This window comes from Siphateles boraxobius, unplaced genomic scaffold (assembly GCF_051911475.1).
Source record: "Siphateles boraxobius isolate OS27281-9 unplaced genomic scaffold, OSU_SipBor_1 7, whole genome shotgun sequence".
NCBI lineage: Eukaryota > Metazoa > Chordata > Actinopteri > Cypriniformes > Leuciscidae > Siphateles > Siphateles boraxobius.
Window position 1 is genome coordinate 12,149,170 of NW_027509197.1, and position 26,509 is coordinate 12,175,678.

At 40.1% G+C, this 26,509-nt stretch overlaps 1 protein-coding gene across 2 annotated transcripts in view; it reads left to right on the top strand.

The window, feature by feature from the left end:
- Positions 1–26,509, top strand: part of nrp2b (neuropilin 2b) — a 79,166-nt gene that overhangs the window by 39,942 nt on the left and 12,715 nt on the right. For both annotated transcript variants that reach the window (XM_077216352.1, XM_077216353.1), the window contains exons 7-12: positions 1,572–1,727; positions 13,998–14,142; positions 15,534–15,883; positions 16,861–17,005; positions 24,730–24,807; positions 25,733–25,876. In XM_077216352.1, coding sequence (XP_077072467.1) covers positions 1,572–1,727; positions 13,998–14,142; positions 15,534–15,883; positions 16,861–17,005; positions 24,730–24,807; positions 25,733–25,876 — 1,018 coding nt within the window. The remainder of the gene's footprint in view (positions 1–1,571; positions 1,728–13,997; positions 14,143–15,533; positions 15,884–16,860; positions 17,006–24,729; positions 24,808–25,732; positions 25,877–26,509) is intronic.

Genomic DNA, 26,509 nt, shown 5'->3' on the forward strand with positions numbered 1-26,509 from the left:
ATATTACATTTTTCAGTTCAATATTTTGACCATGTAAAGCTGGTAAAGTCGATAACTTTTGCATGACACTCTTCCAATAATACTTTTTTTTTTTTTTTACTGAGGGACGACATCATTTTATCTTCTGTGGTAATCAACATGATTCCACAGATGCTGATGAGAGAGTTCAACTTGTTTTGAATCCAGAACATCCATTTTCCCATTGTTTCTCTCCCTCTCTTTTTATTACTATTCATCACGGACTCACTTCTCAGACGTGGTAGGCTGCATCTCTCTCTCTCTCTCTCTCTCTCTCTCTCTCTCTCTCTCTCTCTCTCTCTCTCTCTCTCTCTCTCTCTCTCTCTCTCTCTCTCTCTCTCTCTCTCTCTCTCTCTCTCTCTCTCTTGCTCTGGTCTCTGGGCGAATGCAGGGGTTGATGATGCACAGCCTGCTCTGATCGTAACAGCCACTTGATTGATGAGGGTCCTTCCCTAGGAATAAATAGTTAGCAGCAGTCCTGGGTTCTATTGATTTTTTTGTCTAGGTGTGTTTCTCCGTGGCCCTAAGCAGCTTTACAGAAGGCACTATATGTGTGTGAAAGCCACACCTGTCTCACTGACAGATAACAAACGCTGCAGTTTTCCCGCTCATGTTCGGATGACATCCCGCTGAGCAGGGAGAGTCGAGGATCATGGGTAACAGCCCTCCTCTAGGACGGGAGCTGAATGCCTGATTAAAGACTTCACTGCGGTAGAGGCGGACGGGCAGAGATGCGGCTCTCGCACCGCAATCATCACCATCATCATCATCGCTGGGGGGTCCGGAGAGCAAGGGAGGGTGATAATCTGTTTGGAGAGAGGGAGAGTTGAATGAAGGTTGTTAGTATCGATCAGAGCTCAGGTGATTGATCTTAAGGCTCTGATAACACCTTCGCTGCCGCCCATGATCTGCAGGGAGGGGATGCTTCATATTCCCACAGCTCTATCTATCTTTCAGCTCTTCCCTCTATCTCATCCCTCTCTCTGCTTCCTTGCTTATCTCCCTCCCATCACTCTTTCATCATGCCGTTTTTAGCGCGGATTGCTTAGAAAACAAAAGCTGAATTAAAACATTTTGTACAATTTGTCGTTTACAGTACAAATGTACATTTTTATTTCAGATTTTATGTTAAATTATATCATTTAACACACTGACTTTTTTAAAGACACAAAATAAAACTAAATAAACTGAAATTATAAAACACTGGAAAAACTAAAACAGTCTCACAGTTAAAACTAATGACAACTTAATTAAAAGTAGAAACTGAAAAAAAATAAAAATTAAAAACTTTGGCTCATATTTAGGGTTAGGGTTTTGTTAGAGTCTCTTATTCTAAGCTTGAAACTCTTCAAGTGACAAGCGTTTCATCTGTCCACACTAGTCGTGCAACTGCTGAGTGACATGACACAATCCGAACCAATCTGAACGCATAAGAAGCAGGATTTTGGACCAATGAGATCTCACGGTGGGCGGGACTACTTTCAACCCGCAGAAATACAAACAAAATTAATTATTTAAGAGATTTGATTACATTTTCGCATTTTCCTCCTCAGGTGGACCTGCACTTTCTGAAGGTCCTGACGGGCATTGCCACCCAGGGTGCCGTCTCTAAAGAGACACACAAGACCTACTTCGTCACCAGCTTTAAGCTGGAGGTCAGCACTAATGGAGAGGACTGGATGATCTACCGCTACGGCAAGAATCACAAGGTACAATCACGTGGGAATGGCATATTTGAGAATGTGTGAAAGATAAAGCAGTCAGTTGTTCTCTCTCTTCCTGTCCTGGTTATCTATCAGAAATATGTGAAGTACTGTCTCACGCTATGTGTGTGAGACTCAGAGAATGAGAAAAGAACTAAAAAAAGACTAGATGTGATAATATTATTTTGTTTTACCTGTATTCTAACCAGTGTATGGTTGCAGTGGTGGGTTAGCTGAAATGCTGGTGTTCCCCTCAAACTTATTAACTAGCTTAACTCCCAAGACTTCCACAAGAAAGATTATGCTGGTCATGCATAAACCAGCCTGAAGCAGCATTGAAGTTCATGCCAATGTTCTTTAGACAGGACTCCATTACCCAGAAGTCGAGTGAACAGACAGATTTGAAGGCTTGAGTGAAAGGAAAATAGAGAGAGGTCAGAAATACACGAGAGTGTAAAACTAATCATCCCGTGTGGTACATGCCGGTAATCTTAATTTATTAACAACTCCCCTGGAAATCCTGTATGGAGTTCATGTGAAAGCTCTGATGTTAGTGTGATGGTTTTGGAAGAAGCTGTAAAAAACATCAGCTGCCACTGAGAATAACCTACTGGATACAACCCTGGGCACCACCAACTGGCGTTAGGGTCTTTAGTCCTGGACCCCCTGCTGAAATAGCCTCTGGCTTTAATCTTCCCGAAAATCTCTGAGCTCAGTCCTCCCTTAATGTGCTCTGTGTTTTTACGGCTTTGGTTTCAGTTGGGCTAAGCTTTAAGAAGTCTCGCTGTGTCGGAATGGGAGATCCATGCCTTATGGGAGATATGACAGATCAGTGTCCATTTAGAAATTGTACTATTAAATAATGAACTATTTATTCATATGCCTGGAAGAAATGTATTTTTATGTCAGCAGCTATCTAGCAAGATGCCTGTCATGCAGACTGAATGCACTCAGGCTTGGCTTTTTTTAATATCGGCAAATACAAAAATATAGATTAACAGGAAATAGTGTATCGGCCTTGAAATGAAAATGTAAATTTGCAATACTTAAACAGTTTTGCATGCGAGTGTCATGCAAGCGGACTCAGAGTCAGACAGGTTATTATTTTTCAGTGCTGTGTGTTGATCATTAGATTTGATAGCACCACATCAGGCTCTAATCGGTCTCAAATGATGGTGGTGTGTGTGTGTGTGTGTGTGTGTGTGTGTGTGTGTGTGTGTGTGTGTGTGTGTGTGTGTGTGTGTGTGTGTGTGTGTGTGTGTGTGTGTGTGTGTGTGTGTGTGTGTGTGTGTGTGTGTGTGTGTGTGTGTGTGTGTCCCTGGTCCAGAGGACACTGACAGATTGTGTGTGTTTACGGACAAACAGGAAGAGCTGCTGAAGAGATCACTGTAGGCTGGTGGCTGATAGTCTCATTGTAAGTGTGTGTGGTGTAAGTGTGTTATCAGCAGAGCTGGGCTTAATTTCTTCTCAAACCGCTGTGGCGGTTCTTTCTGTTCACTACTAGATTACCTGCAGCACACTCTTTCAGTCACTGCTAAATCAGATCTGATAAGATGATCACACACATACACACACGCGCGAACATAGCTCTGTTCCAAAACTTCCCTGTGTGCTACGTGTATAGGCAGGTACAGTACGAGGCAGCATCGTAACATCACAAAGGACTGATTTGAAACACACTAAACAATTTTTTTTTTTAAATCATGTTGCTAAGCTAACTAATAATACACAAATGAGCTACAGTAATACAGACCATTTTTAATTAGCTTGAACATTTTACATGTATACTTTTCAGTATTTAATTAAATATAAGTTCAGAAAACATTAAAAAGTTTTGGGTCAGTTACTTTTTTTTTTTAAGAAATGAATACTTTTATTCAGCATGGACACATTAAATTGATCAGTAAAGACATCTATAAAGACAGTAAAGAGTGTAATGTTACAAATTACAAAATGTTTCTAATTCAAGTAAACATCGAAGAAACCTAAAAGAAGAGTCAAATCACAGTTTCCACACAAATATTGATAATGAAGACTGATAATGATGAGAAATCTCTCTTAAGCAAATCAGCATATTGGATTGATTTCTGAAGAATCATGTGACCCTGAAACTCGAGTAATGATGCTGAAAATTCAGCTTTGCCATTATAGAAATAATTGACTTTTTGAAATATGTTTAAAAATCTTACCAAATTCATTTCTCTTTCATTGGAAACCTATAGCACAGCACACACAAACACAGAAACACATGCATATATAGCCAATCCCACATTTCCACACATTTCCTCCTGAGACTGTATCTGATAAAGCCATCAATGTAATTACAGAACTATTTTCTCAAACATACTGTTTCAAATTGCAAGGAGGTTGAAAGGTCTCAATCCTATTTCCCACTGGTGGGGAAAATGAGTGTGTCCCTCATGTAAGGTCCCACATATGCTCCTAAGGTCAGCATGGTCGTTTTAAGCAGCCTGGTCATTGACCGAGATCATTATGAAGGTCTAGTAAATTCCTTGCTTATTTAACAATACCATCAAGGGGTTTATATAGGGAGAGAGAGCATATGGTATGTGTGTTAACGTGTAAAATCCTGAAGTGAAGCAGCCGAGAGCGCTGTCATGGGAAATGACATCAACTCGGACTTCAAAACAGCAGACTGACAGATTTGTCCGTCTCTGTGCATTCCTCCGCTTCACATGGAGCATGTGGATAATGGAAGACCGCTGCCAGATCCCAGGAGGAATCCGCTGTTCTTTGGGAGTGTACACTGAGGTTTTAACCTTTAGTGATGTCATAGACTAGAGAATAGATGCTCTTTGAGTCGAGTCGTCTGCATAAAGCACAGGCAGAATGTGTGACGGAAGGTGTTCAGTGAACTGAGGAAACCGTTTCACACATACTCAAAGAAAAATACACAGTCACCTGTCTTTAGTGGGGTCGTGTAAATGTGATTTTCATTCACTGTGACAAATGGTGGTTTTAGAGGAAGCATTTACACCTCTGAGGGTCATAAAATATATCATCTGTTCTTCCAATTACTGTGTGTACTGATTCCAAGTTGACTTAAAGCAGCAGTGTATCATTTCTACACTGCTGGTTACACCAAAATTTAAGCAGAATTGCAAAAATGATGCACGTTTCCAAACAAGTTTCCTAAACACTCATACATTTGCTGATTCCCTTGACAAAAATTCAATTGGTTTTTCCCATTGGCTTTTGGATTACTGCAGTAAATAATCTCTGACCAAAAAAAGTTTATGATTCCTAAACGTTTTGCTCTTGTTTTGAGTTTTGAAGCTTAAATAAGACGTTTCCAAAAGCGAAAGTTAGACTATAAACGAACTTCACCATGTACCTTCCAACAACTCTTTCAGTCTTCATTTAAAGTTGGAAAGTTTGAGTTAGAATAATTGCAAGTGTTTGATTATAAACACAACTTTTGTAGTCCCGTTTAGCCACTTTTTGACAACCACATTTTCTATTTTTTTTTTTTTGTACAAGCTTACAAAATCACGACTGGGTTATTACTAATGTATTTATTTTAATAGAATAAAATATAAAAAATATCTGAAGCTTTTGTTAACCACAGACCTTATGTCAGAAATTTAACCAAAAACCCATTAAAAAAATGATTACGAAAGGATGGAACCATAAGTGCAAGAATGCTTATTTCCTGATTTTCGGACTAGATCAAGATCAGATCAAATGAAAAGGGGTTCTTTACTTACAGTTGTTTGTGTACATGAAGCCGGGATAGGAGAAAGTGTTGTAACAGAAATGCCCAGTGTTTTTTTCTGAAACACAGTTGGAAGGTAAAGTGGGGAGGGAGGGTTTCCACATTCTCTCCAACTCAATCTTACATGCATACTGGGAATTAAGAGGAAAGCAGGAACCAAATACACATTCTACACTTTTCCCCTCTGAACAGGGTTGACTCTATACATTGTAATCCACAAGATGTGCTTCCACACTAAATTTGTTTTTTGGAGGGATTTTAATGTTTTATATTTGCATGTTAAATCACACAAGTTTTTGATTCATGCTTAGTATTCGTCAAATATATCACCAGTATTTAAAATTCATAACCTATCACAAGCCTTTCTAGACAATAAACAACTCCACTCTTATGTCATATAGCAATCAGTGAATGGCACCAACACAGCAAATTTGGCCTCGGGTATCTGAGCCCCTCATTGCTGTGCCACCAAGCAGACTATCAGTCAAAACCATCTATGACAGCAGAGTATATACAGCCAAGGGCCGTCAGGGACCCTGAGCCAGCACACAGGCACACATTCTCATTTAAAGCTCTTTAAACTTTCTAATTCTTGTATAATTATTCTACATGCAGTTTTTCTCATGTTAATCTAGAGACTAGATGGAATATTTGTACTTATAAAAGAATTTGTCACAGGATTTTTTTTCTATCGGTTTCTCCTCCTCTGAGGCTGAACCTGCACTGGCCCGCAGCCAACTGGAGCCCGGCTGCTCTGTCAACATCTTCATCTCGGCCGTGGAGGTGTGGGAGAGAGCAGGAGAAGGGCAAGAGAGAGAGAGAGAGAGAGAGTAATGACTCGAGCAGATCTGTGAACGTTGACCACATTTCCCAGCGGCCACATCAGTCTGAGGGAGAAAGAAAAGTGTGGCAGCGAGCCAATGCAAAGCAGTGAGAGATGGAGAGAATGAAAGACAAAAAGACAGACATGGGGGAAAGATGGACAGGGCGGGGAACGCAGCGCCTCTTTCAGCTCCCGAGACACCAGTGCGGTCGTGTGGCTTTCTGTAACCCAGCCTGAGCAGTCAGGTATTGTGGGAGAGCGTGTCCACTTTTATGCGACCATAAATTCGCTATTATATTAACAGTGACAACATTTCACAGGAGGTGTTTGTGTGTCCTCACACTCCAACCTCTCAGAGGGTTCACTTTGGAAGGTTTTTATTATTTCAGTAGGCTGCCCTTGTGCCAGACATTTGAATAATTCAAACAATTTTTTTAGGAACTACTCAGTAGGAACCTGCCCTGTTGGACCCCACATTTCACCTCATGAATATTCCCGCGAAATATACACGTTTTCCTGCGCTGATGAATTTCTAAGGAGTTCTTTCAATATAACTACTCCTGGACTGTCAGACGTAATTTTTCAATAATTCATATAAGAGTTAATCTACATCCGCCCTCATTGATCGGTCTGTGTGTGTGTGTCTAGACAGACCAGCAGCACTACGGCATATACGCTGTCAACAAATTCCTGTTTTCCCACAGATATATGGCACAATCCTTTTGTGTAAACAGGAAAAACACATACAAGATCATGTGTTTTTGCATGACTTGCATTCAAACATTTTTTTGCATGACTTGCATTCAAACATTTTTTAATTTTTTTATGACTTAATTGTCATTGTTTTGAGGCAGACTTGGTGTTCGTCAAGAACATTGAATCATGGCCACCAGTCGCATGTGAGCTGTAAAAGTGTGAATGAAAATATTAGTATATATATTTATTTAGAGGCTTATTTTCGAAGTGTTGCACGATCATATTAGTAGTCTCTTGCATCTTCATGGTGTATAGTATTACAATAACCATTCCTCTTAGTCTCAGCCTGATTTATTTAGTTATAAGTTGTGCTCCTCATGTTTGGCTAAAGATCCGTGTAACTAACAGGACTGTGCAAAATGAACACGTTTAATTGCGTGGTATATTAATAGAGCAGGGCAGACCAGTTTTTACTGTGAATGTTTGAATATAAAAACAGCTGGTTATATCTTAAGTGAATCAGACAAGGCAAAAGAAATAGATATGTGTGAAAATTTGTAAAATAAGATAATATAAAGGTATGTATTTTCCGTAATATATTTCTTGAAAATCTCTGAATTTGTATCAATGGTTCTTAGATTGGAACAAAATCTGTCGTGTCCTGCTGACATCAGGTTAGTACTCAGGGATATAACATTTAGGAGGAAACACTTTACTCATGTCAGTCATTTTACACATGTGGACACAGAGTCAGAACATAAGAGAGACTGAGCGAGGGAGAGAATGAAATGAGTGCTCACTTTCAAACGAAAACATGGAGGAATCACCCCAACCCTCTTGTAGATGTTAGAGCTCAATATGCTTTGCTGGTTGTTCTTCTATGATCAGTTTCAGATCCATCTTCACGCTTCAAACCACAAGCGTAACACATTCTCTTTAGTTTATTCTTTACTAAAGCTGTGCTTGATCATACATGGGATATGGAGTTTTCCTCTTTTTACGAAAGACTGGCTTTTCCAAAGGAACGATTTTCTGAAACAATCAGCTAAGTACCGTTGCAAAATAACTGTTGATTTTATATTTTATCTACTATATTCACTATATTTTTAAATTAAAATTTCACAACCCCCAGAATATTTTGTTGTAGGAATATCTGAACATGCAATTTATCAACAGAAAGGCAAGACCCTCTGCTTTTAAGCAAAAAAAAATGTTTTTCCTGTTTTATTATAGCTTAATGCATTCTTAATGGGAAGCGCTGTCTCATATATTGATGGAAAATTCCGTAAATGGAGGGGAAAGAGTTCAATATTAAAAGCTCATTCAGTAGTTGTTTAGTTGTTTAGTTAGTTGTTTAGCTATATCGTACTGATACTACAATGTTGTTAGATGCGGAAAACGTGATTTCACCAAGTGCAACATGTTCCTGGATCAACGTCTTTGTTGATCCTGGTACACCATTATAATCTAATAATCATATTTGACGGACAAGTTTAGTGTCTATGTCAAGTGTAGGCTTACAATCCACGGTTAGCTGCTTCTACATCTGTGTTATTCACTTATCAGTTCCCTCTGATTTTAGGGATGAGTTATGGGTATAGGGTTAGGGGAAGGGATAGGGTTTGGATTACATTTTCGGACAGGAATGTTGTTCCAGGATCAACAAAATATGTTGATATAGGAACATGTCTTGTACTTGGCAAAATCATGTTAGATGCTAGGTCTATTGACATGGATCCGTTTGATTGTCTCAGCTTGAGTTTTGTATAAATAACACAGACACTAGTGAGTTTTAGAGAGCGTCTACGCAATAATTAATTCCCTTACCTGTCCAATAACAACAAAAATCAACATGGCCATCACTACTTATATAGGATTTTCTCTGTCATCAAAACTACTCCAACTCGGGTATCAACAGAGGCGGCAGTCGATGAGAGTGTGGATTTTCTATGACGTTTAGTTCTACACTAGATCTTTATTGTCTATGTTTTTAATATTGTGTATATAAAAATTTGGCTAGTTTGATAATGCTTTCATCTGCCAATAAGAGTACTCTCAGCTTTGTTTAACACATTTTACTATGTGTAAATACCCTCTGCCTAATAGTATAGCAGAAAAATGTGAAAAAAAAGTCTGCTTGTGTCTAGCACCAAATATACTCAGAACCGCACTTACATATAAAACATCATCACCTGAGACAGACAACACATACCTGCTACTCCCCACAGACTGCATGCTGGGAAACACTAGCTGCCATGCCGGAGGGAACGTGATATAAGGAACGTACGCAAATGCATGATTCATGAAAGTAATTTAGCATAAACCTTCCGATGACGGCAGTGTCCATTTGTTATGTCTCTGGCTACAGGCATGCCTGCACACACAGAGAGTGCATCAATCAAAGATTACGCTGCATAGTGAGAGAGAAACAACGGAAAAATGACAGTGTGAGGGGGAAAAAATAGAGGGAACGGGTGCGAGGGTGGGCTTGTATCAGGAAACGGCCCGTGACAGCAGGGTTGACAGCAGTTCTCCTATTTCGGTGTGTGGGAGTCTGTCATTACCAGCACCTGTGTGTCTGTCAACACAACACCAGTCAGAGGCCATTGTAGCTCAGGGATGCAAAGAAAACATTAGCAGGTGAGCACGTGTGTGGGGAAAAAGCGAAGGGAACAACAAACGTATAGTTTCATACCGCTAATATATGTTTGGCTAGAAGCAGTATTGGACTCCACCTCCACTATAGATTGACTCCTGCTGTCAGAATCCGAGACTTTGTCATTTCTGTCATTCCTCTCGCTTCCCCTTTTCCTCTGTCTTAGAGGACCAGTGGGAAATCACCATTCTTCAGCTTCATCCCAGCCTGCTCCCTAACATCCTCGCAATAATTGGACTGCTCAATCCTGTTATGCCTTTTAGTTTCTTCTGTGCTTTTTGATCATTTTGGCATCTTCATGGTTAAAACTCTCTTCTTAGTGCTTGGAATTTTATCCATAATGACCAGTGTTCCTTCTGTTCCAAATCCCATGTGATATACATCTGTTCATCTGTAGTCTCACAGCTCTTAGTTTTCTGATGGTTTGGATTAAACAGGTTGGCTAATCAGAAGCCAGAAAAGGGAGCCGTCCAGTCAAAGGACGACAGTAAACTAACATTTTTAAACAAGGCTATATATATATATATATTAACATTTAAGTTTCATATATTAATAAATAATATAATAGTATTTAAATAATACTAAAAAAATAAAACTGCAATGAGTACGGCTCTGGAATATTTCATATTTCACAGGCTTCTTGATCTAGCTGCGTTTGTTTTTTGTTTTTTTCAGAAGTGCTGGGTGTGTGTTAGGTTATGTCAGTGAATCGTGAGAAATAGGACTCTCCCACACACTAAAGAGGTGATATATTACACACTGCTTTCCCCCAGTCGTCACACACACACACACACACACACACACACACACACACACACACACACACACACACACACACACACACACACACACACACATACCACTTGGTACATACTGTGCTGTGTTGAAAAACTTCAGAGGCAGTGAAGCGGAAAGGTCACACACTCCATCATGAGGTCATTAAACAAAAGCAGATTTCTGCAATGCATATCTGCGTCTTCCTACTGACAGCTTTACACACTCATGTTTTCTTCTAAAGCATCTCTCTCTCTCCTCACACACACACTTTTTCCCAAGGATCTATCTATCTATCTATCTATTCCCTGACTTATTGTATTATATTTCAATATTGTGATTGAATCTTTCGCATTGTTAATATTTTATTAGTTTTATAAATATTGCCACATATAAATGTTTGGTAACACTTTATATTACGACCCGCAAACAACTGCGTAAGTAAACCGAATTACTGTGTACGTTTCTGTAATTATAGTGTACTTCCGTGTAGGTATAAGGGAACAATATGTTAAGTTTTGGGTAATAAAGGGGTAACAAGCAGATATACAACCTGCAAAGAACTTCGTAAGTAAACCGAAATTACGGTGTACGTTTCTGTAATTATAGTGTACCTCCGTCTAGGTATAAGGGAACAATATGTTAAGTTTTTGGTAATAAAGGGGTACAACCAGATATACAAGAAAATTATTTATAATGTAATTATTTTAAAACTAACAGGTACCTATTCTGTCAATATATTCCAGGCAAAAATTGTATGTCTGTTGTATATAAAAGTTTTTATCACATTTCTGGTAATATTCTGGTATATATATATATATATATATATATATATATATATATGTAGTATGGCTGTATGTAAGCACAGTATGATAAAAATTTAATTTATTGGCTTTTCTTAATAAACTAGCCAAAAAAAAAATTTTCTGCCATGATTTTAATTTAGAACGTACCATGTATTACTTAGTACTTACCTTGTCACATTGTATTGCAATGACACTTAAATGTCAGGGCAAATATACTGTGTAATTAAAACGTTTTTTTTTGTTTTGTTTAGAGTACCTTTCTCTGTACCTTTCTCTGTAATTACTGTGCAAATAGTGTTGTTTCGTATTGTTACATAGTAAGTAGTGTTTGTTACCCGTTTCCACTGTGTATTTACAGGGTAAGTGTAACTCCTGCGGGCTGTAAATTAAAGTGACGCTTGTTAGCCCCTTGTTCTGTGTAGTTACAGGGTAAGTGTAACTCCTGCGGGCTGTAAATTAAAGTGACGCTTGTTACCCCCTTGTTCTGTGTAGTTACAGGGTAAGTGTAACTACTCCTGCGGGTTGTAAATTAAAGTTGCGCTTGTTACCCCCTTGTTCTGTGTATTTACAGGGTAAGTGTAACTCCTGCGGGCTGTAAATTAAAGTTGCGCTTGTTACCCCCTTGTTCTGTGTATTTACAGGGTAAGTGTAACTCCTGCGGGCTGTAAATTAAAGTTGCACTTGTTACCCCCTTGTTCTGTGTAGTTACAGGGTAAGTGTAACTCCTGCGGGCTGTAAATTAAAGTTGCACTTGTTACCCCCTTGTTCTGTGTAGTTACAGGGTAAGTGTAACTCCTGCGGGCTGTAAATTAAAGTTGCGCTTGTTACCCCCTTGTTCTGTGTAGTTACAGGGTAAGTGTAACTCCTGCGGGCTGTAAATTAAAGTTGCGCTTGTTACCCCCTTGTTCTGTGTAGTTACAGGGTAAGTGTAACTCCTGCGGGCTGTAAATTAAAGTTGCGCTTGTTACCCCCTTGTTCTGTGTAGTTACAGGGTAAGTGTAACTCCTGCGGGCTGTAAATTAAAGTTGCGCTTGTTACCCCCTTGTTCTGTGTAGTTACAGGGTAAGTGTAACTCCTGCGGGCTGTAAATTAAAGTTGCGCTTGTTACCCCCTTGTTCTGTGTAGTTACAGGGTAAGTGTAACTCCTGCGGGTTGTAAATTAAAGTTGCGCTTGTTACCCCCTTGTTCTGTGTATTTACAGGGTAAGTGTAACTCCTGCGGGCTGTAAATTAAAGTTGCGCTTGTTACCCCCTTGTTCTGTGTAGTTACAGGGTAAGTGCAGTAAATAAACAATAAAGGATCCCGTTTAATTTCTGACTTTTTTTACAAAAAAATGTCAAAACACTTTTTCATCTTAATAAAACATTGTCTTTTCTACAGTATACTCAAACAACAAAGTAACACATTATATCCCCCCCTTTTATTTGCTTCTTGCTTTTCTTCTTCTTTCTTTTCTTGCTCTTCTTTTTCTTTTTCTTTTTGTACCCCTTTATTACCCAAAACTTAACATTGTTCCCTTATACCTATACGGAGGTACACTATAATTACAGAAACATACACTGTAATTTTTGGTTTACTTACGAAGTTCTTTGCAGGTTGTATCTGCTTGTTACCCCTTTATTACCCAAAACTTAACATATTGTTCCCTTATACCTTCATGGAAGTACACTATAAGAAACGTACACCGTAATTTCGGTTTACTTACGCAGTTGTTTGCGGGTCGTAATAATAAAAAAGTGTTACCAAATGTTTCATTTACCATAAGATGGCAGGTATATTTGTAGTAATCTGTGAGTTATGATGAAATATGTGAAAAATTTAACAATTGCCCCAGGTCTCCACTGCTTTTAACTAAACATATGCACAATGATTAATGACCGCAGGTCCTCAGTTCATAGTTTCCTACTTTTATTTTATGATATATTGAGGCGATTTACCAAAGGTCGGAAGGTTTTTTTCTTCTCATTTTTCTAACCCGCCTTTAATCTCTTCCTTCACTCTCCGCACAAGCCAGCCTAGGACGGACCTGACCCAGGCCAGCTGGCCCAGATGTCATTGGATCCTGAGATGGGTCAGGTCCTTAGGGTCCAGGCTTTGTTTTTTGTGTGTGCAGTGGAGCAGGAATCGCCCTCTTCTGGTCCTTCTACTCTTTCCTACTTCCTCTCTCTGGAGACAAATAACCTGACAGAGGCTCTCGTCTCTGAGGAAGAAAGAGAGATGGAGATTTGCTATCAGAGCTTGTCATCTTGTCCATCCTCACCATCCCAAGATACAGTGACTGAAGCATATGGCATTTTTCTGTGATACCCTGTGAACTGCCTGCTGAAATACAAATCATCCGACACACTGATGTAAACAATGATAACACCCAAAAACATGTGGTAGCATCTGGTTTTATGTCTTTATGTGACAACATAACTGATTTTTCAAACACCCTCAACATTTTCTCACCCGTGTCTGTGGTCTTTATCTCATTCTGGAGGAAACAGCATTTCAAGAACAGCTTTTTTGAATTTATGATGCTAACATTGGCGTTTGTGTGTGTAGTCATTGGTGTGTGTATTTTGACAGAGATTAAGGTCACAATCTCACTTGACCCCAGTAAAGAAGCTCTTACTGTGTGAGAGTTTGTGCTTGTTTGTTAGGTTAGTTTGTTTTGAATGAGTGGCCTCAGCCAAACCACCTCCGGAATAGTTGTAAATCTCTCTCTCTCTCTCTCTCTCTCTCTCTCTCTCTCTCTCTCTCTCTCTCTCTCTCTCTCTCTCTCTCTCTCTCTCCTCCTTAGGTTTTCCATGCAAACGCGGACCCCTCAGAGGTGGTCCTGAACCGGATCCCTCAGCCCGTCTTAGCGCGGTTTGTCCGCATCCGACCTCAGGCATGGAAGAATGGAATCGCTTTACGCTTCGAACTTTACGGCTGTCAAATCACGGGTCAGTAAAACTCACACCACACAACTTTTAAACACAAGTCTACACACAATCTAAAATGTTTCACCAGCCCTTAAGGTTTGTGGTTGTTAACTTTTAGAATTGACTAAACATTGTTTACACTTTATTAAAATACAGTATATGTTTTATATTTCTTCATTGTTTTTCATACGATTATGCTGTTCGCAATGCTTCATGAGATTGTTGTTTTTTCCCTCACAAAAAATATAGATAGATAGATAGATAGATAGATAGATAGATAGATAGATAGATAGATAGATAGATAGATAGATAGATAGATAGATAGATAGATAGATAGATAGATAGATAGATAGATAGATAGATAGATAGAGTGTCTCGTGAACTTTCATAAGCAGCAGGCCCACAGATACAGGACGTGACAAATATTGTTCCAGACGCCCACTGTGTCCCTTTCAAGTGAACTCAGATGTGTATTTATCAGAGCTCTTTAGGGTCCTGATTGAGTTTGGTTATTTATGGAGATGGGGAGATAGCAGTCACCTAATTCTGTTAGCATGTCCTGCAGCAGAAGAAGGAGGTGAGCTGCTTTTGCACTGATGTTATCAGAGACATCACACTCCATCATTACGCTATTAAACAGTGATTCGCTCCTATTTTCGTCGACACTGAGCAGGACAAATGCGCTTTTAGAGACAGGGTCTTTTTCAACACTGACACAAACGACGTACGGACACGCCACTGGCCTCCATATTAGACTTGCTGCAGTCCCGTGGGGGCCGTTGTCCCTCGGGCATCCAGCCCAGAGCAAGCTGCTCTCAGTGAAGCTTGTCCCTGCCCTTCCTGTCTTTCCCACAAAAGAGTGATGCTGGCTCGCAGGATATTCGGCACTGCCAAGCCTATAAAGATGCCTGTGAAGCCATCGATCACATTCGTGCCGCTAGCCTCGATCTGTGTTTTACTGCTCTTTCTGTCAGGAGTGTGGGTGTACCTCTGGGTGTAATTGAACTGAGATTGTTAGGATGGGCTTGAACCAGATGCCCCAGCCTGTTTTCCTGTTCTTTTGTTCTGTGTTTAAGCCATAGGCCAAAATCAATCATTTATTTCTGGTAGCTTTTGTATTTGTGGCGGTTGAGTTTGAGAATGGCTGTTTTAGGCTGAGTGGGTTAGCTTTTAACTCTGTAGAGGTGAACCTAACAAACCTGGAACACGAAATTCTTCCTGTAATAAATCCTACACACAGACAACCACTCTGTACACCCAAAAAACACACCCGCACATGCTCTGTTTATTTATTATTTACTCCTAAGGCCTCTCTCATGACATAACAACATGAAACATTGATCTTTCCAGCCTTAAAATGTGAATTCCCCTTTGCTTCACCATTACTCATCTTCTTGTCCATCCCCGTTCAGACGCTCCATGCTCCGAGATGCAGGGAATGCTCTCCGGCCTCCTGCCAGACTCTCAAATCTCAGCCTCCTCCATGAGGGACATCCACGGGGCCACAGGTGCCGCCCGGCTGGTGGCCAGCCGCTCAGGGTGGTTCCCCAGTCCTGCGCAGCCAGTGGCCGGTGAAGAATGGCTGCAGGTGGACCTGGGAGTCCCCAAAACCGTACGGGGTATCATCACGCAAGGGGCCCGCGGGGTGGACGGCAGTACCAGCGCTGAGAACCGGGCCTTTGTACGGAAGTATAAACTGTCCCACAGCTTGAATGGAAAAGACTGGAGCTACATCATCGACTCCAAGACCAATTTCCCAAAGGTGAGAACTAAACTGGATTTTTCTGTTTTTCTGGTTGATGAAACTAAGGATGGGAATTTCATTATCATGGGTCAGAAAATGAGCAAATGAGAGCAGGGTCTGATTTACAGTGTTATTTATTTAATTAGTTTTTATTCTTTTATTTTTAATCTGCTTCCAAACTATGGTCTATTAATCAGTTCAGAAAACAGATTAAAGCAGGGTTCCTCGGGGTTCCTGCCCTGCATAGTTTACTTCCAATCCTTGTTTACTGCAATACAAAAATTGCAGATGGGTGAGTTTGATCAGGGTCTGAACTAAATTTCAGGACAGTGGCCCTCCAGAGCCGGATTTGAGGAACCCTGGGTTAAAGAGTTAAAGGGATAGTTAAAGTAAAACATTGTTTTTATCTGTTCCAGTCTGGTTCAGGTTGGTCTAGATCAGGATTGCTGAGTTTAGCTCAAACTCAACCATTTGAGGAACACTGGTCTAGATGGTTGATCAGCTGGGTGAACCTGGGTTTGACCTGGTAGTCCATTTTAGTCAAGAGATGGTTAAATCAGTTAGACTTTATTAGACCCTGGTTTCCCATCTTAACCATTGTATATTCTGCTTTTTCCAGCAGTGGAGAATTTAACTGGAGTTGAATTAGGTTAATTAGTTAATCGTGCTAATTTAAATATTGTGGGTCGTTGAAAAGGCTACAGTAATGAACAGTTCACCATAATCAGATTATTAACAGACCTACTTCATTCTTCCCTGTTCATCTCAGCGACTCAGCATTTCACTTCTAGATTCCCAATCTCCCACTCTGAGAGCAGAATTCAATTAGGCTGCAAGCTTTGATAACATTCCAGTGAAATCATCCACGGTGGTGTTAATTAAAACCTGAGCTGCAGAGCTGCGTCAGAGACTTTCTCAAAAACAGAGAATATCCACTAGCTTTCCTCTCAGTCACACAGCTGTGCTAAAGTGCCTTTGTGATTCTGCTCCACCAGATTTTTGAGGGCAACACACACTACGACACCCCAGAGATCCGTCGCTTCGAGGAGATTGTGGCCCAGTTTATCCGGGTGTATCCTGAGAGGTGGTCGCCCGCCGGCATCGGAATGAGACTGGAGATACTGGGTTGTGACTTGCCAGGTAAGACCCGTGTTTTTATTTTATTGTATTTATTTTTTGTGTGTGTGTGTTGAGGGGGGGTTCTTTCTTTTTTTCGCTTTGTTTGGTCTTGGTTTTCATTCTTTATTCTATGACTTTAGACAAAAGAAAGCAGATTAATAATAATCACGATAACTCTTTAACCGCTGAGTAATAAAGTTCATTAGCCCAGCTGCAGGCTGTTTACATTACCTGTAGCAACTTCACATTAATGAATAATAAAACAAATGATGTGCGGTCACAGGTGTGTGCATTTATTGGCTATTGGCAGCAACTTCAACGTGGTTTATCTATCCAGATTTGTAAAGTCAGAATTATCAGTTTTAACTCAAAATAAACACACCGCCTCCAGCTACAGCAGTAGAGAGAAAACCACTCTGTCCCGATGTCCTTCATATATCCTCCTCCTGAATCTTTTACCTGTCACAGCGTGACGATCAGCCAAAAGGACACACGACTGCTCCCTCTGGACCTGGCCTGGGCTTTATAAAGCAGCAGGCCGAGGGGCAGTAATCGACGGGCTGTCTTCATGGCTCTGTGTCTCCAGGATTGCCGGGGGCGAAGGAGCATTAGAGGAGTTGCTAGAAAGGATGATGTGGGTGGAGGCCAGGGGAAGCCTCAGGGCTGAGTGCCCAGGTTTATTAGCATGGCAAGACTGCAGGAGGAAGAAGGGATGATGAAAAGTCAGACAGAGAGCCGGTGCATGCTAAGGGTTAGTTGGTGGCACTTTGCAGGCAGAAGATGAGATTCGGGCTGAAAGCTTCATGTGTCATCGGCGGCGCATGGTGCGATACTGGCACAGGTTTACAGAGGCTATGGGCCATAAATGAATGAGAGCGAAAGATCAAGAGAGAGAAAGAGACGATAATCAAAGCGGAAGAAAGAAATGAGGGATGGATCAAAGCCAGTGAGTTAATGAGTGACGAAAAATTGACTTTTTCACATTGTGTTTGTGTACACGTGGTTATGTTTGCGTGAGGGAATGCGATGACAGTGCGGCGAGGCTCCGCAGTGCACAACTGCGCACCAGATGTTCGAGACACAGGGGGTTCAATCTACCCCACTCACTGTTGAAACTGCAGCCCCAGATCCTAATCTCCACAGTAAATCTAATCACATACAGATCCCGAGACACACAAACACACTTGAGTTATATACACCTGCATGTGATTCAGAATTTTGTGTATTTTCCTTTAGTATTATCTTTGTTTCCGCCCATACGCACAACATTATGGCTGTTTCGTTTCCTACCATCTGTTAAGCACATCCACAGTCATCCATACCAGTACCGGTCCTCAAATGAGCTGTTTGACAACAAAAAAAAACATAAAGACCTGCGGTTTGAGTGTTTTGTTTTGACATTTTTTACACTATGACTTTGGACATGTCACAAAGCAGATTAATTATAATCATGATAATCAATTCATCCGGTGAGTAATAAAGTTCATTAGCCTAGCTGTAGGCTGTTTACATTGCCTGCAGCAACTTTATATGCAAATGATGTGCGGTCACAGGTGTGTGTATTCATTAGATATTGGCAGCAACTTCAATGTGGCTCATCCTGTTAGATTTTACAGTCAGAATTTAATTGAAAATAATAAACACACCGCCCCCAGCTACAGCAGTGTTACATATACTTACATGTGACTTTGATTTGTGTGTATTTTCCTTTTGTACTTTCTTCGTTTCCGTCCATAAGCCCCAACATTATGGCTGTTTCGTTTCCTACCATCTGTTAAGCACCTCCACGGTGATCACCAGTACCGGTCCTCAAAGGAGCTGTTTGACAACAAAAAACATACAGACCTACGGTTTGAGTGAGATTGTCCTAATTCGGTGCTCCAAAGCAAACTGCACTTTTGTAAATTGTGGTTGTTTGCAGCTGTGGAGCGAGGGTGAGTGACTCAGGGGCCGGGGCTGCTGTTGTTCTGATTTTGAGCGGCCGTGGGGATTCGCGGAAAGAGAGAGACGTTAAATATTCACAGGGCTACATCAGTCTCACTTCACTGCACAGAGATGTTTACGCCAATCACACACATCTGCCACCGCGTTCATATTCGTCTACTGACTGAACACACACATGCACGCATTTCATTTCATATAAAGAGAGATTATTAGAAGTTATTATTACATACTTTGGAATACTTGATTCTGATTGGTTGATTGTGACATTCTGTGGTCAAGTATTTTTATATAATGACTGGATTGCTGTAATTGACTATTGTCCCCAGGAAGCAGTTTCTCTCATATCATTCCACAGTCTCTTTCTTCTCACAAGCTAAAGTCATTTAGACTCAAATTAATATTACTGTCCATTTATTTGGTAAGGAGCCTTGTCATAAGTATGATAATGTAAAGTCATATACCCTGTGTCTTAGTTCTGATCACTTGGGGCTATTTGATTATAGTGAAAAGCTGACTATAAATATATATTACATACATATATCATACTACTTCTGTACTGTACAATCCCACACAAACCAAGGTCATACATTCCTGGAGTTATTCTGAACTGTGACTAAGCTACGAGTTTGTCCCCAAATCCCATCACTCTCCCAGAGGAAGAAAATTTGGAGTGAGGGACACAAGGAGAGAAATAATGAATTGATGAATAAATAAACAGAGGCGTGGCAGACAGACCTTGTGTGAGCAAGACCGTGAAAGACACACAGAGGGACTTTAGATATTTCAATCAGGCACCCTTGTCTATTATTCATTACTGGACTCAACGTCAAGCCAAAGGTTCCTTCTCTGGGAGAGAGAGAGAGAGAGAGAGAGAGAGAGAGAGAGAGAGAGAGAGAGAGAGAGAGAGAGAGAGAGAGAGAGAGAGAGAGAGAGAGAGAGAGAGGTAGAAAGAGTGAGGACAGTGACCTCTGCTGGGTGCAGTGCATCTCAAAATTGAAGAAGCTGGAGGGAGACTCCTTCAACACAGCATGCAACCCTTTGAGAATAGGCTCAGCTAAACTTCTCTCCCGCTCAGGCTGACTGAAGATGCTGAGATTCAGGAGCACAGGGTTACTGCAGTTCACAGCAGACATAGGGACTTCCAACAACAGCTGTGAATGGAACGGCTACAGTGACTGGAGGGCTAACTGCCTTAGCCAAGAAGTACAAAAATCACCAATTATGTATGAAAATATATCAGAGTACAAATATATCAAAAAATGTGTTATAAAATCGCAAGTGAAGGGTTGGGGGGGGGTTATATATTCATTACCGTTCAAAAGTTTTGGGTCTGTGTTTTTTCATGTTTTTGAAAAAAGTATCTTATGTTCACTACATTCTTTTAATCAAAAACAGTAATATTGTGAAATATTATTACCCAAATCGCCAAATATGATTACATTGTAAAACAAAATGTATTCCTGTGATGGTCTTCATTGTCACATGTTCCTTCAGAAATCATTAATATGTTGATTTGCTGCTCTAGAAACATTTCTTATTATTATCAATGTTGAAAACAGTTGTGTACAACTTTTTTTCAGGATTCTTTAATGATACGACAGTTTAAAAGAACAGCATTTATTTGATATAGAATCTGTCAGAATGTGCAGTACTCAATGATCACTCTCAGATGTGCGGGCAGGGCCTGTGGCTGTCCGTCAAGGGAACAGTGGGTGTGGTTTAGGACACAGCGTTCCACTTCCACTCTTCGTTCCTTGCCGGGGCAGCTGGACATGTGATGAAAAATTGTTTCCTGTTCTTATCATCTTTGACAAGGAGAGTGTAATCATTTCTCTCTGGCTCGACCTCATTCTCTCGCCAAAACCGAGGGTCTCCCTCACCATCTTTCCCTACTAATTCTCTATCAGGATGGATGCATGTGAGCTGAAGGACAACCGCTCCCCTGATCTAGTTGAATTGGCGCTTTGAAGTTCTCATCCACATGTTTCTGTTTAGGGTAGTCCCCCTACACAACCCGTGTTTGCACACAGGCATTTACCCACAAAGCCCACATGTCATTCTTCATATCCTCCCAGTGTAAATATTTAGGTTGATCTCCACTCATCCCCTCCTCTTTTTCCATACTACACATCTTCCCTGCTCTTTATTGTAAAATAATGCCTACTTCAGTCTTTGTACGGTACAGCTCTCCTACTGGAAACTGAATGAAAATTCTGTCAAAGCCTGTATGACCTTCTTTCTTCTGCAGAACACAAATGAAGATATTTCGAAGAACATTTCAGCTGCATGTTCTTGTCCAAGCAATGACAGTCAATGGAGTCCAAAACAATACTGGATCCCTTTGAATTCATTGTACGGACAAAAAACATAATACTAAATGATACCACGACTTCCAATTATTGGTGTTTTACATGATTAATAACACAACTGCTATATGGATATTGAATGAGCCAAGCAATGTGAAGTTTTGTGATTGGTTATATGGTGTTAAATAACCCGCCATAGCATTCTTGCCATGGCTAAGTGCATAAACTTAAGTGTATAAACGTAAAAACTGTTTTGAAGAGATTTGAAATGTTTGTGATAAGCATTCACTTTCTATCAAGCCAGTTGAAGATTGTTTTTTGAAATCGCCGTTGTTGTTTTTGAAGCAGGGTTCTCGGAGGACATCTGATGTGAATATGAACACTTTCACCCTGAATATTTCTAGGCATGTGGAGCATATTAGATATCTATCTCTTGGAGATGATTTGTTGGTTTAACTGAGCTCGTGATGAAAGTCCTTATCAGAGGCCAAGCACAGGCCTGTCTGAACTACAGAATGTATCTGTGCATTTGTATTTGGGGAATTTACCAACTGAGATTTAACACGATAAACCTTCTGTTACTTTCTGTGTTCAAAAGACACAGAGACAAAAGCTTTAATTAGTTCAGTGCCGCTGGAAAATGGCTTTGTTTTTGAATTCTGGAGGCCAAAAGCCTAGTCTTTCAAGTTGGAAATGTTTAATTAGTTTGCCTATGAATAAGCATCAGTGATTAAGTATGCGTTTTTGTGTGTGTGTGTGTGTGTGTGTGTGTGTGTGTGTGTGTGTGTGTGTGTGTGTGTGTTTGTGTGTGTGTGTGTGTGTGTGTGTGTGTGTGTGTGTGTGTGTGTGTGTGTGTGTGTGTGTGTGTGTGTGTGTGTGTGTGTGTGTGTGTGTGTGTGTGTGTGTGTGTGTGTGTGCATGTTTGGAGCATGCTTACTATTTCGTTTAATGTGGTTGTGCACATGAACAATTTGTTATAATTCGCCACATCAACTTTGATGATCACTTTCACAGTTGCTGATCCGGTCTGACTCCTGTTCTTTGTTTGTTACTCCACACAATCTCCCAAACACACATCAGTCTTTGTTTTTCCTTGTTATGCAGTCTCTGCTCAAGATCTCAGTCAGGCGCTGAAGTACAGCCTGCCAGGGGCACATTTACTCCAAGGCTTTCTATGTAATTGAACTTTTTTTCCATCTTGCTATGAAAACGCTGAGTCAGAGATTGCCGAGGCTCAGCGGGGCCCATGAGGCTGGAAACATGGCTAACTTCGCTCTGTGCCCTGAATGCAGAGGTTAAAAACAAGGTAATCCTTCAGGGTGAGGAGGAGTGACCCCAAAACTAGCCCTTGCTTGTAAATATCTGGTCTGTCTTTGAGACTTGTAAACATTTCGTGGCCTTAATGTGTTATCAGGCTGTGGAGGAAATCTCAGGCAACGCCCAGAGAGTTCTGGGATCCAGATCAATTGGCTGAATCAATAGAGCTTTAGAGCATATTGGAAATCTATTGCCGTGTCTTGCTCTGATCCATAGCTGGAGCTTCAGGTATAGGGAGGAATTAGCAGCATATTTCACATAGGGTATATAGAACTCACATTAAGGGAAAAATCTGGTCCCTCCGTTTAAAATAATTGTAAATAATGTTGAATTTTGTTGAACATTAGCTAATTGACAGGTAAATGAAAAGACTTGTTGAATGAACCAATGATACAATGATGAACCACTTATGTTCATGTTGGCTCATTTTGACCTCCCTGTTAACACCTTTAACAGAAACATATACACCACCATTTTAAAAAAAAAAAATTTGAAGAAATTAATACTTTTACTCGGCAAGAATGCATTAAAATGATAAAAAGCGATTAAAAGTTTGAAATTTTATATAATTCATTTCAACTATATATATATATATATATATATATATATATATATATATATATATATATATATATATTATCATGGTTTTCACAAAAATAACTGTTTTCAACATTAATAATGTTTCTTGAGCAGCAAATAAGCATACCAGAATGATTTCTGAAGGATCATGTGACACTGACTGGAGTAATGATGCTGAACATTCAGCTTTGCCATCATAGAAATAAAGTAATCTTTACCATTTATTAAAATATATAAAAAAGTAATTTTAAATTGTAATACTATTTCACAATATTACTGTTTAACTGTATTTTTGATCAAATAAATTCAGCCTTAAAAAACATAATAAAAAAAAACATTACAAACATTATTACTGAACAGTATTGCACATTAGACTGGACAGGAGTGTGTCCTACTTTATGTATGTGAGGCTAAAGAAAGAAAGGTGTGTTACCTGACAGAGAGTTCTCAGTTCCCAGGAGGTTAATTGCATTTGTAAAGGGCAGAAAATTAATAGAGTTTAATGTCAGAAGCCGCCAGCTGGTGCATCCCTTTCATGTACGCACCCGCTTATAGAAATTAATAACATATTAATATTACAGTAGGCCTCTCCTTTTCATGTTGTGCTAAAGTGTCTACATGATTAGTGTTACGCCACTCACGTATTTGCCAATTAAGCAGGGAATTGTTTAGAGTAATGACATTAATGACTTTAAGAGCTGACAATCATTACTCATTTACGCCTCGTTGTCTCTAAATCTTCCTTCGCTTGATCCCCCGCAGGGAACGAAGAGAGATGCAACGGCTGATTTAACATTTTCCGTCATAACAAATTATCACCACAGAAACCACGTAAGAGCGCTTTTGCAATTATTTGGTTGCTGTCTGGCTTGTGTCATTTTGGCCAAAACTAACGTCACTTTAGGCGAGAGACGTGGAGAGAAAGAAGAGAAATAAAGGTAAAGAAGTCAACTACTGTATAAAAATGAAAGCGAGCGAGAGACAGGAGAGGAGGGAATGTCTTTGGCAGTCTTGTGTTGTGACTCATGGAAAATAGCTGTGGCAGCAGTGGTTTCACTTTTAAATGCATTGTGGGTAACTGGTACAGTATCTGCAGTTGTCTGAGGTGGAATGGCAGTGGTGATGAAGCTATCATCTAGAAAATATTTTCTCTCTCTCGCTCTCTCTCTCTCTCTCTCTCTCTCTCTCTCTATTAGAACACTTCACAGTAAATAGCTCTCAGATGCTTAGAATTTTTTTTTCTAGTTGTGGTTTTCTAATATTTCTCTTATTGTAAACGCACAATGTGTGCATGTGGTGCATGTGCACATTTTTAATTGACTCGATCTGGTTTACAAGTGTCTGGTGGCTGTGGCCACTTTTTGGGGGACAGATGTTGGTGTGCATGCATGCCTGTGTGCGATCATGTGTGATTATTCTGTCATTTCTTATTTGAGGAGTGTTTGCCAGACACTGTGTGTGTGTCTAAGTTGGGGAGACTTCTGTATTCATCAGCACTGATACAATGATCTTCTTTAGAGGATATAAAATGTGCCTCGCACGTTTTTTTCTCAGTCTCAGGCCTATTACTAAAATGTGTTGTTTTTTACTTAATTTTAGAATCTACCACAGTTCCTGACACTGTTACGCCTACCCTTCCCCGTCAGGACGAGACAAGTACCGCCCACAGGACACCAGGTAATCAAACAGAGCACCTTACTAACAGAAAATATTACTATAGTGCACGAGATCAGATCTCGCTGTAGAGTGAATATCAATATATCCAATCAATTTAATATATATTAAAAAATACTTGGCTGAGATGTAATAGGAAAATCTAGTGGAGCATGTCTCATTAATGAATGTTTATAGAAGCAATTTTAGTATATCACACATGCACTTTTATTTACAGTGTGCTATGTAATTGCAGCTTTGCTTTTCCCAGAGCTCTAATAACAGATTGCCGCCCCTCCATTTCTACACACTTATGTGTTGATGAGTAGAGGCTCGCAGCATGAACTCTAACATTATGCTAACTAGCATAGCAGCATGCCTTTGGATGGATGGCTTATGGAGGCTCGCTAAATGCTGAGGCAAAGCGCTCCATATAGATGAGGCTGTACTGGAGTCTGTCAGTGTCTGCATGTTAACAAAGCAGCAGCACCAGCAACAGGGCCAGTCTGTCCACATACAGTGAGGCTGAAATCTGTGCACATACATTACAGTCAAACAAGAATCTGTCACGTACAGTGAGACAGCAATCTCTTATGTAGAATGAAACCGGAAACTGCAATGTACAGTGAGACATGAATCTATCTAGAGAAGCAAGAATATTTGCACATTCAGTGAAATGGCAATATTTCATGTACAATGTGCAGTGAGACAGAAATCTGTGCACATACAAGGAAACTGGAATCTTTAATGTACATTAGAAACTGGAAATAAATACAGTGAGACAGGAATCTATGAATGTAAAAGAGATAAATCTGTTCTCATATATAAATATAAAATATCCATGAAGAAAATGCAAGTTATTTATGTATATATATATGTGTGTGTGTTATGGGAGAGCCTACAACAGGTCATGGAAAATGAGTATGGTTTGCTCTTTCTCTCTTCCCAGCTCCCACCACTCTGTCATCTCTGGGTGGTCTGTGTGACTTTGAGCAGAGTATGTGTGGATGGACCCACGATCCCATGTCTGATCTGAAGTGGTCTCTGTACAGTTCCTCTAGTCCTAGTCTGGACCTGACACTGGGATCTGACAGTAAGTGCATCTTAATAAAAGATAGTACATACTAATCTCTTCAAACATAAACAAAAACATTGGGAATGTTGGTATAGCATTTGGAATATCAGGAACTTTGAGAAGAGAATGTGCTTGATTAATAAGAATTGTTAGGAAAATAAACAGGGACGGCAGAAGATGGTCAGTACTGCACAAAATACATTTTTTGACCTTCTTTTGCCCTTGTCCTCTTTATGAATCCACACACTCACACACATGCGCTCACCTCTTATTTTCCATCCATCCGTCTCATTACTGGTGTGTAATTAATGTGATGGTTGAAATCTGGGAATAGTATCTGTCCATCCTCTTTCTTCCTCTGGGAGTGTGTTCATCGCTTCACATCCCTGAGCTTACCTGACCTTTTTCAACCCTACGTGAAAAAAAGATGAGTGCTTCACTAATTCTGCATTCACGAACACATACACACACACACACACACACACGCACGCACACATACACAGTTCTCCATGTCCTCACTGATTTCCTGGAGCACTGTGCCTTGTGAGGTTGTTAAAACAAATCCGCACTGTTTTCCATATGTCAAGTTTTAAAGAGAGATCCAGCAGTAAAGAGGAAAGAATTCTGTCCTGTTTTAACCATTCCCAAACC